This window comes from Erpetoichthys calabaricus, chromosome 7, assembly GCF_900747795.2.
Source record: "Erpetoichthys calabaricus chromosome 7, fErpCal1.3, whole genome shotgun sequence".
Classification (NCBI taxonomy): domain Eukaryota; kingdom Metazoa; phylum Chordata; class Cladistia; order Polypteriformes; family Polypteridae; genus Erpetoichthys; species Erpetoichthys calabaricus.
In genome coordinates, this window is record NC_041400.2 from 23,381,612 (window position 1) to 23,395,611 (window position 14,000).

At 40.5% G+C, this 14,000-nt stretch overlaps 1 protein-coding gene across 2 annotated transcripts in view; it reads right to left on the reverse strand.

The window, feature by feature from the left end:
* The window catches only part of prss12 (serine protease 12), a 153,114-nt gene that overhangs the window by 116,590 nt on the left and 22,524 nt on the right, over positions 1–14,000 (reverse strand). Inside the window, exons 3-4 of one of the 2 annotated variants that reach the window (XM_028804991.2) lie at positions 12,052–12,230; positions 7,297–7,429 (exon numbers count right to left, since the gene is read on the reverse strand). In XM_028804991.2, coding sequence (XP_028660824.1) covers positions 7,297–7,429; positions 12,052–12,230 — 312 coding nt within the window. Of the gene's footprint in view, positions 1–7,296; positions 7,454–12,051; positions 12,231–14,000 lie in introns of both variants that reach the window. The other variant, XM_028804990.2, reaches the window with a different exon arrangement.

The following is a 14,000-nucleotide window of genomic DNA, read 5'->3' on the forward strand; positions in this document are numbered from 1 at the left end:
CAACATTTTAGACCTCCCCGACTCTGAATATACTATTTTTGGAATTATGTCTGTGTCTGTGTGTGCGTATATAAACACGATAACATGAGTACGCTTTCACTTGGTCAACCAAATTTTGCATACAAGTATCAGGTACAAAATGTAGAACCGGAACCGGAAGTGGTACTTTACCTTTTATTCATGCAGCTGCAGAGTCTGATTTATTCAACTTTACTTTTAATAATAATTGTTCAATATATTATTCATTTGATTTGTTGTTGATGGTTCTTCAATGTACATAATATTAAAATATAATCATTTGTCTATTCCTCAAATATCCATCCATCACATATTTGAATATATGAGAAAGTCGAGGGGAGACCACTCCCGATTTTTTCATTGTGCAGTTCACAGCTTCCATAAACATCCCTGCTGCAGAGGTAAGGAAGTTATTAATCTCAATAACTATTTGGGTATGCTGTCTCGATAAGAGTCTACAAAGTCAAGTGCTGACTTTGCAGAAGTGTAACCACGGAGAGAAAACAAAGGGCAAGTAGTCTTCAGTTCTAAGCGAGTGCTATTTTACATTTACATCAACTGTCCTTCTTAATCCCTACTTATTTTACACATTATACTTTTCAAGGCCTTATTCTCAGTACTAAACAACATTAAAATGGACAAAAGAAACTGACAGATGAAGTTAGTGCTGCTTGCTTAGTGCACAAAGTATCTACCATCAATTTCAGACTTATCAATTAAAATTCAGCAACAAAGAAAACCATTAATTGATGTCAAATGAAATGTAATCTGTTTTATATTTGTTTTTCAGTTCAATTCAAAATTACTATTAAAAGTAGGGTAATACTTTAATGCATTTTAAGCCCAATGATCAGTGTGCATGTCAATTTCTCTATTGTAAGTCACTGATTTTTCTTTTATTTTTATAATACAAAGCACCACATGATTGGGCTGTATATTTTTAAATAAATTAATAATTAATAATATTACTAAATTAATATTATAATGAATATCATATTTAATAATATTAATTATATTATCTAATTGTTGTTTCTCTTTTGTTTACCAGGCACAACACGCCAGAAGAGTCAAGTTAGGCATTTTCAGGATATTTGACACCCATCCATCCATCCATCCATCCATCCTCTTCTGCTTATCCACGGTTGGGTCGCGGGGGCAGCAGCTTGAGCAGAGATGCCCAGACTTCCCTCTCCCCGGCCACTTCTTCTAGCTCTTCCGGGGGAATCCCAAGGCGTTCCCAGGCCAGCCGAGAGACATAGTCCCTCCAGTGTGTCCTGGGTCTTCCCCGGGGCCTCCTCCTGGTTAGATGTGCCCGGAACACCTCACCAGGGAGGCGTCCAGGAGGCATCCTGAACAGATGCCCAAGCCACCTCATCTGACTCCTCTCGATGCGGAGGAACAGCGGCTCTACTCTGAGCTTCTCACCCTATCTTTAATGGAAAGCCCAGACACCCTGCGGAGGAAACTCATTTCAGCTGCTTGTATTCGCGATCTCGTTCTTTCGGTCACTACCCATAGCTCATGACCATAGGTGAGGGTAGGAACATAGATCGACTGGTAAATTGAGAGCTTCGCCTTGCGGCTTAGCTCCTTTTTCACCACGACAGACCAATGCAGAGCCCGCATCACTGCGGATGCCACACCGATCCACCTGTCAATCTCACGCTCCATTCTTCCCTCACTCATGAACAAGATCCGGAGATACTTGAACTCCTCCACTTGGGGCAGGATCTCGCTCCCAACCCTGAGAGGGCACTCCACCCTTTTCCGGCTGAGGACCATGGTCTCAGATTTGGAGGTGCCGATTTATATATTATAATATTTGACACGCTGAGCCCAAAAGGTTCGCCATCACTGACTTAGATAAAGTGCGCCAAACTTCACCTACACAATGTCTGCTCCAGAGTTTGTCGCCAATCTCCTGGCTCTGGGCATACTAATGTAGGAGAAAAGTTTAACTGAGCCTAAGTCATAACCAAAAATCAGTCCTAACATTTGTCAAAACTTGAACCCAGATCAGAAATCATAGTGATTTATTCCAAGCAGAAGTTTGAAGCAACCAAGCAAAACACACAACTGTTTTTTTCCGTAATTCTGGATAATTAGGATGTGCAATTTAATATCGTCACACAACTGGTGTCCAACTGGCTGTCATGTCTCCCTGGCTGGAATTCAGACTCATGTTTTATGCCTCTTTTGTTCATTTTTAATTCTTTTTTAATTTTGACACTGTGCATCTTTATTTTCAGTTTTGCCTAAGTATATAAGCTGTCTTTGTTATGCTCCTTGTGTTTTGTGGGTGGCCCCCCCAAGAGACGGGGTCTCCTGCCAATTACCACCAGGCATTGCCCTCTGCCCACTGGCGTGCAAAGCACAAGGGCCTACGAGCTTGGGGGGCCTAGTCAGGGCCATATGCATTTTAAAAAAATAAAAATGTAATAACTAAAACAGCGGTTGCACAGTCTCGATGCAGCGGCTTCAGCATTCAATTTCTTGTTACCATCAACTCTGACCTCAATGGCCGACGATGAATTGTATGCTGCTGCTGATCTTCTCGTTGAACGCTATAGCACCGTCTTCTTCTCAATTGTTGTCATTTCATGCAAGTTTTCAATCCATCCTGTCTGTAATCTGTTTCATTGTGTACCTTAGTATGGCTTACTGTGCATTAGTGTCACTACTGTGAGGATTTGTCAGCGTGACCACTTTATGATGTCCATTTTCTCAGAACTCGTGTAAAACAAGTCGATTCTGTAGTAGTATCCTGTCAGCCGGTGTTGTCGTTTTAATTATTTACAAATTGAAATTACTTCATCGTATAGCACAGAACAATTCCTACTTTCTAGCTTACATTAAGTTTTAATCATCTTCTTTCACAAAGTTGTCTTTTAAAGTTAGCATGTCCACATTGTACTACCCACACCTCCCACATTCCATTCCCATAATTTATTTTATTTTTGCTAACTCACAGCTGCCCTAATAAAGCGATTAAAAAAGTTATCACAAATTTCATTTAGAGAGCTGGTTTGTTTGTCACCAGTGTGTGATCTGATAGTGACGCGGTCGCACACACCACGGCCCAGCCGGCCCCAGTTGCAAATAAATTCCTAAGAGTTATGCTAGTCAGGAGGGGCTCACCTCAGGACGCTGCACAGGGGGCTTCAGCAAGCTAGCTACGCCACTGCTTCCGCCCAATTAATCCGGAGGGTCTCCCCCAGTTCCTACCCGTTCGTTGGTGAGTTGGTGTGTATAATTGTGTTTATTGACATTTCTGTGAATTTTTTGGATCTCTATGTTTTTTGACTTTCTGCTTTTTGACCGTGCTTTTGGAATCTGTGTTGGGATTTGTTTGATTTGGATGGCCTTTGTGCCTTTGTGTTCCATGGAGCTTCACTGTGCTTGGAATACCTTTTGTGAAGAGTAAATCTTTTATTTTATAAAGTTTCAGTGCTCGTTCTTATTTCTAACCGGAGTTTGATGGTGATTTCCCCCTCTAGAGGACATTATTGGAGGTTTTTGAGACTAAGCGCTCTGGAACTCTTTAGTGGTTGGGACTCATAGTTCACAACACCAGCTATCCCTGCTTAGCAAGGTCTTGGATGTAGTAAACACAATATGGCTGTTAGGGTACCTAACAAAAAAGTCATAGCATCGCAGTAAGATGTAAAATATTTGTAACTAACATAAAGCTGATCTAAACCAAAAAATGATGGTAAAATTGGGGTTATACACAATAATAAAAAAATGAACATCTCTTGTGATACACCAGTGATAACCCCCCTATACTTCATCCCACACTATATTTTACTGCATTATTTCAAATCATTTTATTTATAACTAGCTGTTCCCTGCGGCTGAGCCCACATAGTAGTGAAATAGGACAAACTTTAAAAATCGATAGACATTGGCACTGTATCTAATCGTGTTCAGCTCTGACAGAAGAGCATTCCGCGTGTGGGGAGAAAAGCACGTGGCTGTGATATCTCTGGCAATCAGCAGCTACCCTCTAAAACACACGTAACTCTGATATCTCTCTCAAAAACGTCAAACGTTACTCCTTAACAATCTGTAGATGATAATGTCTGTTGAACAAACAGGTATCGTTAGCTAAATGGAGGCAAGGTGCACTCCAACACATGGTGAGAGGTAGACCGACTCGAACAGAGGCTGGCACGTGAGTGAGGAGGGCCTCACCCTCCTTCCCTCAGCCCGCAGTGTCTCTCTCGGATTCGCACAAATAAAATGGGACCGCAAGCAAACTATGATACTTAGCGCGATGAGAGAAGTCACAAAATCAACCGGAATGTTCAAGCAAATTATAGAAAAAAAACCCATCTAAATCTATTAAGTAGTTCTCTCATGAAAAGCAGACAGACAGACAGACATTGGATTTTATATATACAGTACTAGACATTAAGCCCATTACAATAATGGGTGCTAGAACAGTAGTGCATTCTCTTTGATAATTTTTTTTACGCTCATTTTCCTTTTCTTCTATAGATCTATTTGCTCTTCTGAGTCTTTCTCTTTTAGCGTTTTTCTGACGCTCATTTTCTTTTTCTTTTTTTTTATGTAGCTTGTTGTTAGTAGATAGTCACAGTAATATAGGCTTGAAAGTCCATAATATTTTCTGTTACAATAATACTGGCTTGTATGTGGCTGTAATATGCGTCACTGTATTGTGTGCCTTTAATTTTCTCTCACAGTAATACTGGTTTGTATTTCCGTAAAATGCATGTACTTTTCTCTGACAGTAATACTGGATTTGATATCGTAATATGCGTTTAATTTTCTGTCACAACGGTGGGCAATCAGCAGATTCTCCCTAGCAACTGATGTAATGTGTGGCGTGCAGTTGATAATCGTGCTTGTGGCGTCTCTCCAGCAAGTACTGTGCACTTCCCCAGCCAAGTATTTTAATCTGTACTGGCTTGCAGCTGATTATTGCACGTGTGGCGTCTCCCCAGCAACGGATTTTATGTGCGCGAAAATATATCTACTTTTAAAAGTCATCCTATTGTAATATCATGAAAATTCGTATATTTAGGAAAACCCCTCCAACGACTGACACTTTACACTTTACCGGGCCAGGCTTCTTAATCGCAAATCTGACATCCTCAGAGTTAACACTTGCACAACAACAAACACTAATCCCACCTCTTTGGGGAAGTTGGTCTCCGCGTCTCAGTACCCATTTGGATTTTTCGTGCCTTTTGTTTTAAGTCTTACCTCATTTACAGAAATCCGATTGGATCAACCGCGCGATATTTTATGGGTCCTGTCCTCTCTGTCTTGTGTGACGCGTCAGACGGCCTTTGAAGGATCTGCTCAAAGCACCGCACCGTGCCCCGCACATGCGCACTTCACCAGAAGACACACACACACACGGACACTGGACGCACACAGGGGTTTTATTAAAGAGGATATATATATATATATATATATATATATATATATATATATATATATATATATATATATATAGACAGGTCTTTTATGAAGACTGATTTGTTGGATTTGAATGTTAAACTGTCTCACAACTGTTTTCCTCTTATGCTTTCAGAAAGGAAGACATGGACCTGGTAAAATAAACAATGAACCTTCTCCAGCCTCCTCCTGTAGCCCTTCCCTTTCTCTTCTTGGGGCTTAAAGGCTCCTAGGAGACGATCAAAACCTTCATTTGTGCACCAGCGATGGAGGAGGGCATACAGTGTCACCGGAATTCATTTTCCGTTAGCCAATACCATGATAAACTAAAACCAACAAGACAAATTTGAACAGAATACCTCCGCAGCCCAACTAGTTTTATGTGTCTCTGTTTCTTGACACAATCAAGTGCTGAGGTGGACTTGTAAACAAGAGAAGAACAACAATGGTGAGTTGAAGGGGCCCAACTCATGCATACAAGAATGGCAAAGAGGGTCCTAAAACATGTATATTACTTAAGGACCCCAAAAAGGCTAGAAACAGCCCTGAGAACACGCAGCCTCTGGAGAACCGGGGCCACTAATTTGATCCCAGTCTCCTTGAACTGTAATGGAGCAGCTGTGCTCCGACTCAGGGTCATGAGCGGCAAGGGCCTATTCGAGAAGCATATGCAGGTTGACTGGCGACTTTAAACTAGCCCTGTGGGAGGGTGGACATGTGCGTGAATGGACCCTGCAAGAGACCTGTGCTTTATCCAGTGCCATTTCCTACTTTGTGCCCAGTGCTGATAGGATAGACTCCAACCCCTGTGACCCTAAAGAGGATTAAGAGGGTTCGAGAATGAGATGAGATAGCATGTCATCTGTTTGATAGTGGAGGGGAGCCTATTCCCATGATTGTTAAACATCCTGAAACCCAAGTATTACCTTCTCATATTCACACTTACCAGCTTACATATCAGGCTGCAGCCATCTCCGTCCCTCTGCTGGTTTGATTTGATTACAATAGATAGATAGATAGATAGATAGATAGATAGATAGATAGATAGATAGATAGATAGATAGATAGATAGATAGATAGATAGATAGATAGATAGATAGATAGATAGATAGATAGATAGATAGATAGATAGATAGATAGATAGATAGATAGATAGATAGATAGATAGATAGATAGATAGATAGATAGATAGATAGATTAATAAAGTATCTATCTATCTATCTATCTATTGTAATCAAATCATCACTTACTGGAGTGTCACAAATCTGTTATGATCTGTTTATGGTTATTTACTGTATGGAGTCTGTTATGGATCCAAATAAATACAGGCAGTCATCGACTTACGACCCATGCGTCTTATGATCATTTGACTTATGACCATAACCATAACACCGGCTAAGTCCAGGTTCTCCTAATGTATTAGTGTCCTGCGAGGCAGACTATGATACGTTATAAAGATTTTATACAAGAAAGGCTCTCAAAGCACAAAAAACCAAGGTCATATGCAGAGAACACATCTCAAAATGGAATGGTGCTTTATCAAGCAGTAGTTCTATGAGGAACCACACAACCCAGAAAAGAAAAATGACATGGAATGAAAGAACCAATATTTTGAAGAATGCTAGACAACCCCAGGTCTCTCATGTGACTGTTCCCGTTTCCCTGTGGTAAGCAAAACAAGCAAACAAGTTCTGTTTAATTTAATTGAACTAAGTAAGTCATAGTACAAAGTCTTCTTCTTAAACTTTCAACTTTTTCTTCCTACACTCTTTATCACACATAAGAATACAAGAGTCATTGCCTATTATCGAGTATAAATCAGAAAGGTCCATCTCCATATCATCATCTTACCCAAAGCCAAGCTGCCTGCACACGACTTCTGCATCAGAATCGTCCCACTGGTCATCGCAGATGGTGCCCCACAGGCCGCCATGGTAGACTTCAACTCTTCCCTCATGTTCGGTATTTCCTCCAGCAAGCCGCACTGGAACAAACACAGCCGCTGAAACTAAAATACACATGTCACATTTCAGAGTCCTTTTAATTGTCTCCAGGCTCTGTTTGAAAAGTGGTTTCGAGCACACCAACGATTTACAATTTAAGTGGCACACAGATGAAGAATTTTTGGGATCATAAAAGCATGGCTGCACATTACATTGATTATCATTCTTTTCATTGAAACTTCTGTGTTTGTTTCCACAGTGAATGGCAACAAAAGCATAATAAAAATCCACAATGGCGTAATATATATTTAATAATATTTGTGAATTTCCCATTGGGATTAATAAAGTATCTATCTATCTATCTATCTATCTATCTATCTATCTATCTATCTATCTATCTATCTATCTATCTATCTATCTATCTATTCAGGTACATTCAGAGACTTTGTCAACTGTTTTGAAAGTTGGAACATTTTTCTTTATTTACTTCACCAAAGAGACATGTATCACGCTTGTATTAAATATCTTTGCAAAAATTAGTCACATCCAAAAATAACAGTGATAGCAATTACTTGTATTAGTAGAGTACATAATTTCAAACAGGTTTTTTCAATAGTATTTTACAATTTCATGTGGTTAAAAAGCAATAGACTTGCGGTGGCTCAGTAGCGCTCCCAGACGGCAGATTCCAATTCAAGTGAAATAAAAATGGCATTTATGTTCTGCTGTTAGTTGTTGGTTGTGGATGGTCTGTGGCTTTTTTGTGGGTCATATTCCTTAAACATAACATCTTTGAAAGAGCAGAATTAAAACTCATTGAATTCTCTAGCTAAAATTGTTAACTGCAATGCACAGTGATGGATAGCAGGTCAGTGTGGCGCTTCGCCAATAAATTTTAGTCTCAGTGAGATATTGATGTGCAGATGTGCAATGTGCAGATAATTCAACAGTTAGGTCGTTTTCAGTGTATCATAAATATTAACTAAATGCTAAATCACTATTTGCACGATAGCTTACAGAGCCATGTCTAGAGAGTCACTTTTCTCTTGTCAGTCATTAGATTAGATTAGATAAAACGTTATTAATCCCATGGGGAGAGTCAAAAACACACAGCAGTAGAATGTAAAAAACAAGAATACAGACTCACAGGACAGATAAGATAGCCAACCACTCAATCAATCATTAAAACTGTCAATCACTCAAACAATCAATCAATAAATAAATAAATACAAAAAAGTTAGACATGAACGTCAGTAGGTGTTGCACCCTAGGAATCAAGTTACCCGAACTATTCTATAACAATTCAGTAATTATTTACCGCTCTGATGCTGATGTTTCTGATCATAAAATAGATCATTACCATAGCAGTTAACGAGAAGAATTCATAATTAATTACAGAATGACGGTATTTGCCATAATTTTTGAAATATTATCAAAAATTCATTTGAAGGTTCCTCTACAGTGCCTCGTTCTCTTGCACAATTTGGCTCAAAAACTAACCAGCATATCATCACCTCAGAACAGGCTTAAGTTTCGAGTTCCGTATTTATCCATCCAGCCATTTCAGCTCTAGACCGTCCTCGAGAAACTGTGACACACAGACAGACAGGCACACACCCATCATCGACATATCAATGTATTTGGTATCAGGGGACCCTAAAACATCGAGATCCATCGAAAAACTGAGATCGAAATTTTTGACGAATCTAAAGCTTTTGCTCCTCCCGCATAGATGATAGGTTATGGTGGGGGAGGGCGCAAAGCTATAAACTTAAGTACGTTGGGTGGAAGCATTGACTTGCAGAAAAGACCCCCAGAGGTACTTCTTAGCGCACTGTGGTGAAATGAGCCCGTGGCTGAAAGTGCTCAAAGAGAGCGCCTCCTAGAAGGGATGGAGGGGATTTTTCATGATGGCATCCAATTTTGCTATCATCCTCGTTTCCACATCAGCTATCAGTGTGTCCAATACATTAAGTGAATTTGTTTTGTTTCTTTTTTTTTTGCTTGCTTTTTTTACTTTTACAGTTACAAAGATGATATAACTGACCTGGTACAACTTCAAACAGCAGAAGGAGCAAGTCAGTGTTGTCGAGGTTCACAAAAGCCGCCATTCCCTGCCATGCACACGATTCTGCTGGCTTGTATTAAGGTTAAGTTTTGTCAAGAGCAACTATCAAATGAGTCAAAGAGGAAAATATTCCAAAATTCAAGTCCTCCAAATAACCTCTCAGAAGATAAATCTGAAATAGGTCTAAATTAGCATAAAACCGCCTAATTCGGGGTGTTCATAAGAAATGTAAGGAATGAGGTAGAAGTACATGATAAGCAAAAATTGTTGTGTATAAATATTTGAAATATTAAAAAGTGTGGTTCAATTTAAATGTTTAATGTCTAAATAGTCTTGACTGTAACAGAAAACAAAATCAAAAAGAATAACACACTCATAATCACTGCCGGGTGGCACGGTGGCGCAGTGGGTAGCGCTGCTGCCTCGCAGTTAGGAGACTCGGGTTCGCTTCCCAGGTCCTCCCTCCGTGGAGTTTGCTTGTTCTCCCCGTGTCTGCGTGGCTTTCCTCCGGGTGCTCCGGTTTACTCCCACAGTCCAAAGACATGCAGGTTAGGTGCATTGGTGATTCTAAATTGTCCCTAGTGTGTGTGTGTGTGCCCTGTGGTGGGCTGCGCCCTACCTGGGGTTTGTTTCCAGCCTTGCGCCCTGTGTTGGCTGGGATTGGCTCCAGCAGACCCCCGTGACGCTGTATTTAGGATATAGCGGGTTGGATAATGGATGGATGGATAATCACTGCCCTTGAAGCGACGTTTATGTTTGAATGGATTACAACAAAGGGGTCAAAGTTTCTCCATTTCTCAAATCATCGAGAAAATGAGGTACGCGGAGTGTTGTTTTATCCCATTTCAAGGTTGCTAATCAAGAATATATTTTTTACATTTGCTTCTTTACTGGTGGTCCTTTAAGACCCTCTGCCTTAAGGGTAAAAATGACAAATTTCAAACATAAGCATGTGGGGGAGCGTTTCAGACTATTTTAAGGTCACTGATAATGATTATAATGTTAATTTTAGTTTTTGATCCTTTACTAGGGATCTAGACCCCTATGGACCTCTATTAGAGGGTGAAATTGACAAATTTCTATTACTATTGAGAAAATGTACACTTTAATTGAAGCACATGTTCTAGTAGTTTAAATATATGACAGAATTATTCTTACTTAGTATGGACTTCTACCTCATGAAGAAAATTGTTACACTTTTTATGAACACCCGAATTAGGGCAGCTTACGTTAACTCTGACTTTTTTACAAAATGTGAACACACCTTTTGGATTAGAGTGACTCACTTATGTTTATACAGTGATGGAGAATAAAGCTGTGCTTTTATATAGCGACTTTCACAGTGAACAGCGTCCCAAGGTGCTTTACAAGTACTGAACAATTGTTTCTATATTTGGCAGTGTGGCCAGTGATTAAGGTCACACAGTGAGCTACTGGTGGTCATTGACTCTTTGATGTTGTGGTCTTATGTGGCAAATGACAAAGAGTACAATTTAAATATTACACCAAGTTAGGTAGCGGTGGTTACACCTCCCAGAACGTATTGGTTTTGATGCGCTACCTGAAATGAAGACTTCTTTGGTCACAGCGTGCCAACATATGGTGGACTCAGAAAGTTATTCTGACCCTTTCATTTTCTGCACACTTTATTCTGCTGTAGATTTAATGTTAAATGGATACATTTGTCATTTTCACCCATCAATCTACACTTAACAAGCTATAATGACATGTTTTCAGAAAGGTTTGCAAATTGATTAAAAATCAGAAACTGAAAACTTTCATTCATATAAGTATTCAGACCCTTAAAGCAGTACTTTGTAGAAGCCCCTTTGGCAGCGTTCACAACTTTGCACACCCAGAGTTGGGCAGTTTATCTCATTCTTCTGGATGGGAAGCATCTGTAAACTGCCATTTTCAGGTCTCTCCACAGATGTTCAATGGTGTTTAAGTCTCGGCTTTGACTGGGCCCCTCAAGGACACTGAGAGACTTGTCCTAAAGCCCCTCCAGCATTTTCTGGACTGTATGCTTTTCGGTTTTCATGCTGAACGGTGAACTGAGGTTGCCTGCACTCTGGAGCGAGTTTTCTTCAAGGACCTCTCTGGGGTACCACAGCAAAGGGTCTGAACATTTATATAAATGAGATTTCAGTTTTGGATTTTTAATAAATTTGCAGATCTTTCTGAAAACAGGTTTTCACTTTGTCATCATGGGTTGTTCAGTGTAGATTGGTGGGAAAAACTGGTAAATGTATCCATTTCAAATTAAATCTACAACACAATAAAGTACACAGAAAGTTCAGGGATCTGAATCCACTGTCTATGATGCTTGAAGATGACAATATCTGCATTGCATTGCTTGTTTTTAGTATACCAAATTCATTTTTTTAATCCCCTTATCCAGTTCAGGGTTGCGCAAAGCTAGTGTCTATCCCAAAAGCCCCAGCCATGGTTGGAGTGCCAGTCCACACAGGGCCCTGTCATACATTCACACATGGAGGGCTGATTTGTAGTCACTACATTATCTTACCACACATATCTCAGGCGTACTCAGTTTTAATAAAAGCTCAATGGGATACAAGAGGTTCAATTGCTTACCTTCTTGAGGTATACAAGAAACAGCAGCAGCCTGCTTCTGGGCACACACCCCTCCATTCCATGCCTGCTTTTCGCACTGGAGCAGCTCCTTCTCATCCCCACGGCAGTGCACGGCTTGCCAGTGTATCGGAAACAGGGCCAGCCAGGACACTGGACTCCATTGCGCTTTGCCTTTGTACCTGCAACAGAATCACAAAAGCAGAAAGTGGAGAGAACTTGAGCCGCTCAAACACATAAAGGAACGTGGCCTCCAAATGTTGCTGAATGCTGACACGATCCAATGTGTGAATTTTTATGCAAAGATAAAGACTGCAGATAAGCCTCAGAGTTCCAAAATTCAACTATTATTATAGGAGAAATAAAAAAAAATGTCCACTAATGCCTTTGTAGACACTGGCAGTTCAAACTCGTCCAAGCCGGACACTTCTAATTATTGAAGGAGAGGTGGTATCCTGGACAGGAAAAAAGAAACACAATCACATTTGGTATGTGCAGTTAGGTATGAAACAGAAGGGGACGCTTCATCGAAGCTCAAGGAAAAGACAAGCACAACGGTTAGCAAGCGAGCTATAAAGTTTGAGTGCCAGTGCCAGATGTTGTGGCTGTGAGCCTGGGTGTTATAAAAAGGGAGGGAGAGAGAAGTAGAGGCAGAAGTGCAGTCATTGAGTCCAAGACTAATGGCGTCAGTTTAAATTTAACAGATCCTCCACAAGCTACTCTTTTAACATACTGTACATTTACATCTACGACTTTAAGAGGAAAAGGGACCCCCACCATGGCTATCCTCCGAAATCATTTACATTTACATGTGTGTCTGCTTACTTTATATGGGGATGCCTTGTCCCCCTTCTCTCCAAAATTTTTGCATATACAATCATATCTGTAGAACTTTAAAGGGGGGGGCACATATAACTGACAAAAAACACGGAAGGAAATACAAGCATGAACGACGTAATAAAATTGAAAATTGCAAACATCTAATAATGATAATCATACTCAAATTTCACATTATTCCTAATGATTACCCATTTCAATTCAAAACAATTCACTTTCCTGTAAAATTGTGTTCTGCAATGACCCACACACGCGCGCGCATGTGTGTGGGGGGCGCTTGGGGTTGCGGGGGATTAGGAGGAGGAGGCGGCTGCAGCAGCAGCAGCAGGGTCGGGTTGATTCAGAAGTGCCGATAAGCGGGGCTAATCATCTGCACTAATGCCTTCTCTCCTTCCTTGCAGGACCAAATAAGATCTATCCCACTTACTTCTGGCTACAGAACACACTTTCCCCCTCCTCGTCCAGATGATCCGCCTCTTCCTTTCCCTCGACTATAAAAGGACTGCCTATTCTTCACTGCGACAGTCTTGTGTTGGACTCAGTCCTATGAGGCTACTCAAATCTAACGTTCTTTTTTTTTTTTTAATTACAGCGAACATTACAATATAGGAGCGGATCCCGCCACAAAATCTTTATCTTTAGTCCATGTCTTTCTAAACCATCAACAAAAGCAAGAACGGAGTTTAGGGGTGGCAAGTGGGGCGACCGCCATAGGCTCCGCGCCTAAGGGGGCCCCACTTTTGAGGTCCGTGTGTCCCGTTCAAGCGGATTTGTCAAGTTAAATTCTCCAGTATGTATATATCTGAGATGCTTCTAAAAGGAACCCTTTTAAAATCGCTCAAATTCCATACATGTATGTTTTTGAAAACATTTCATAGTCCACATTCATCGCCCAAAATGGGTCGCCAGTATAATCCCTTTCTAAAATAAGTATGGCCCATTAGTCGCTGGGTTGACTTGGGAACAACTGATGGCTTGTAATGAGAAAATCCGGTGTATGTTAACATAATTTTTATTAAATTCGCATGCAAGTTTATACAGTCCACACATACTGGTAACAGTGTGTGATGTAACCTGCCCCACGTGGGGTTGGTCAGCCTTCGGCCCCGCACACC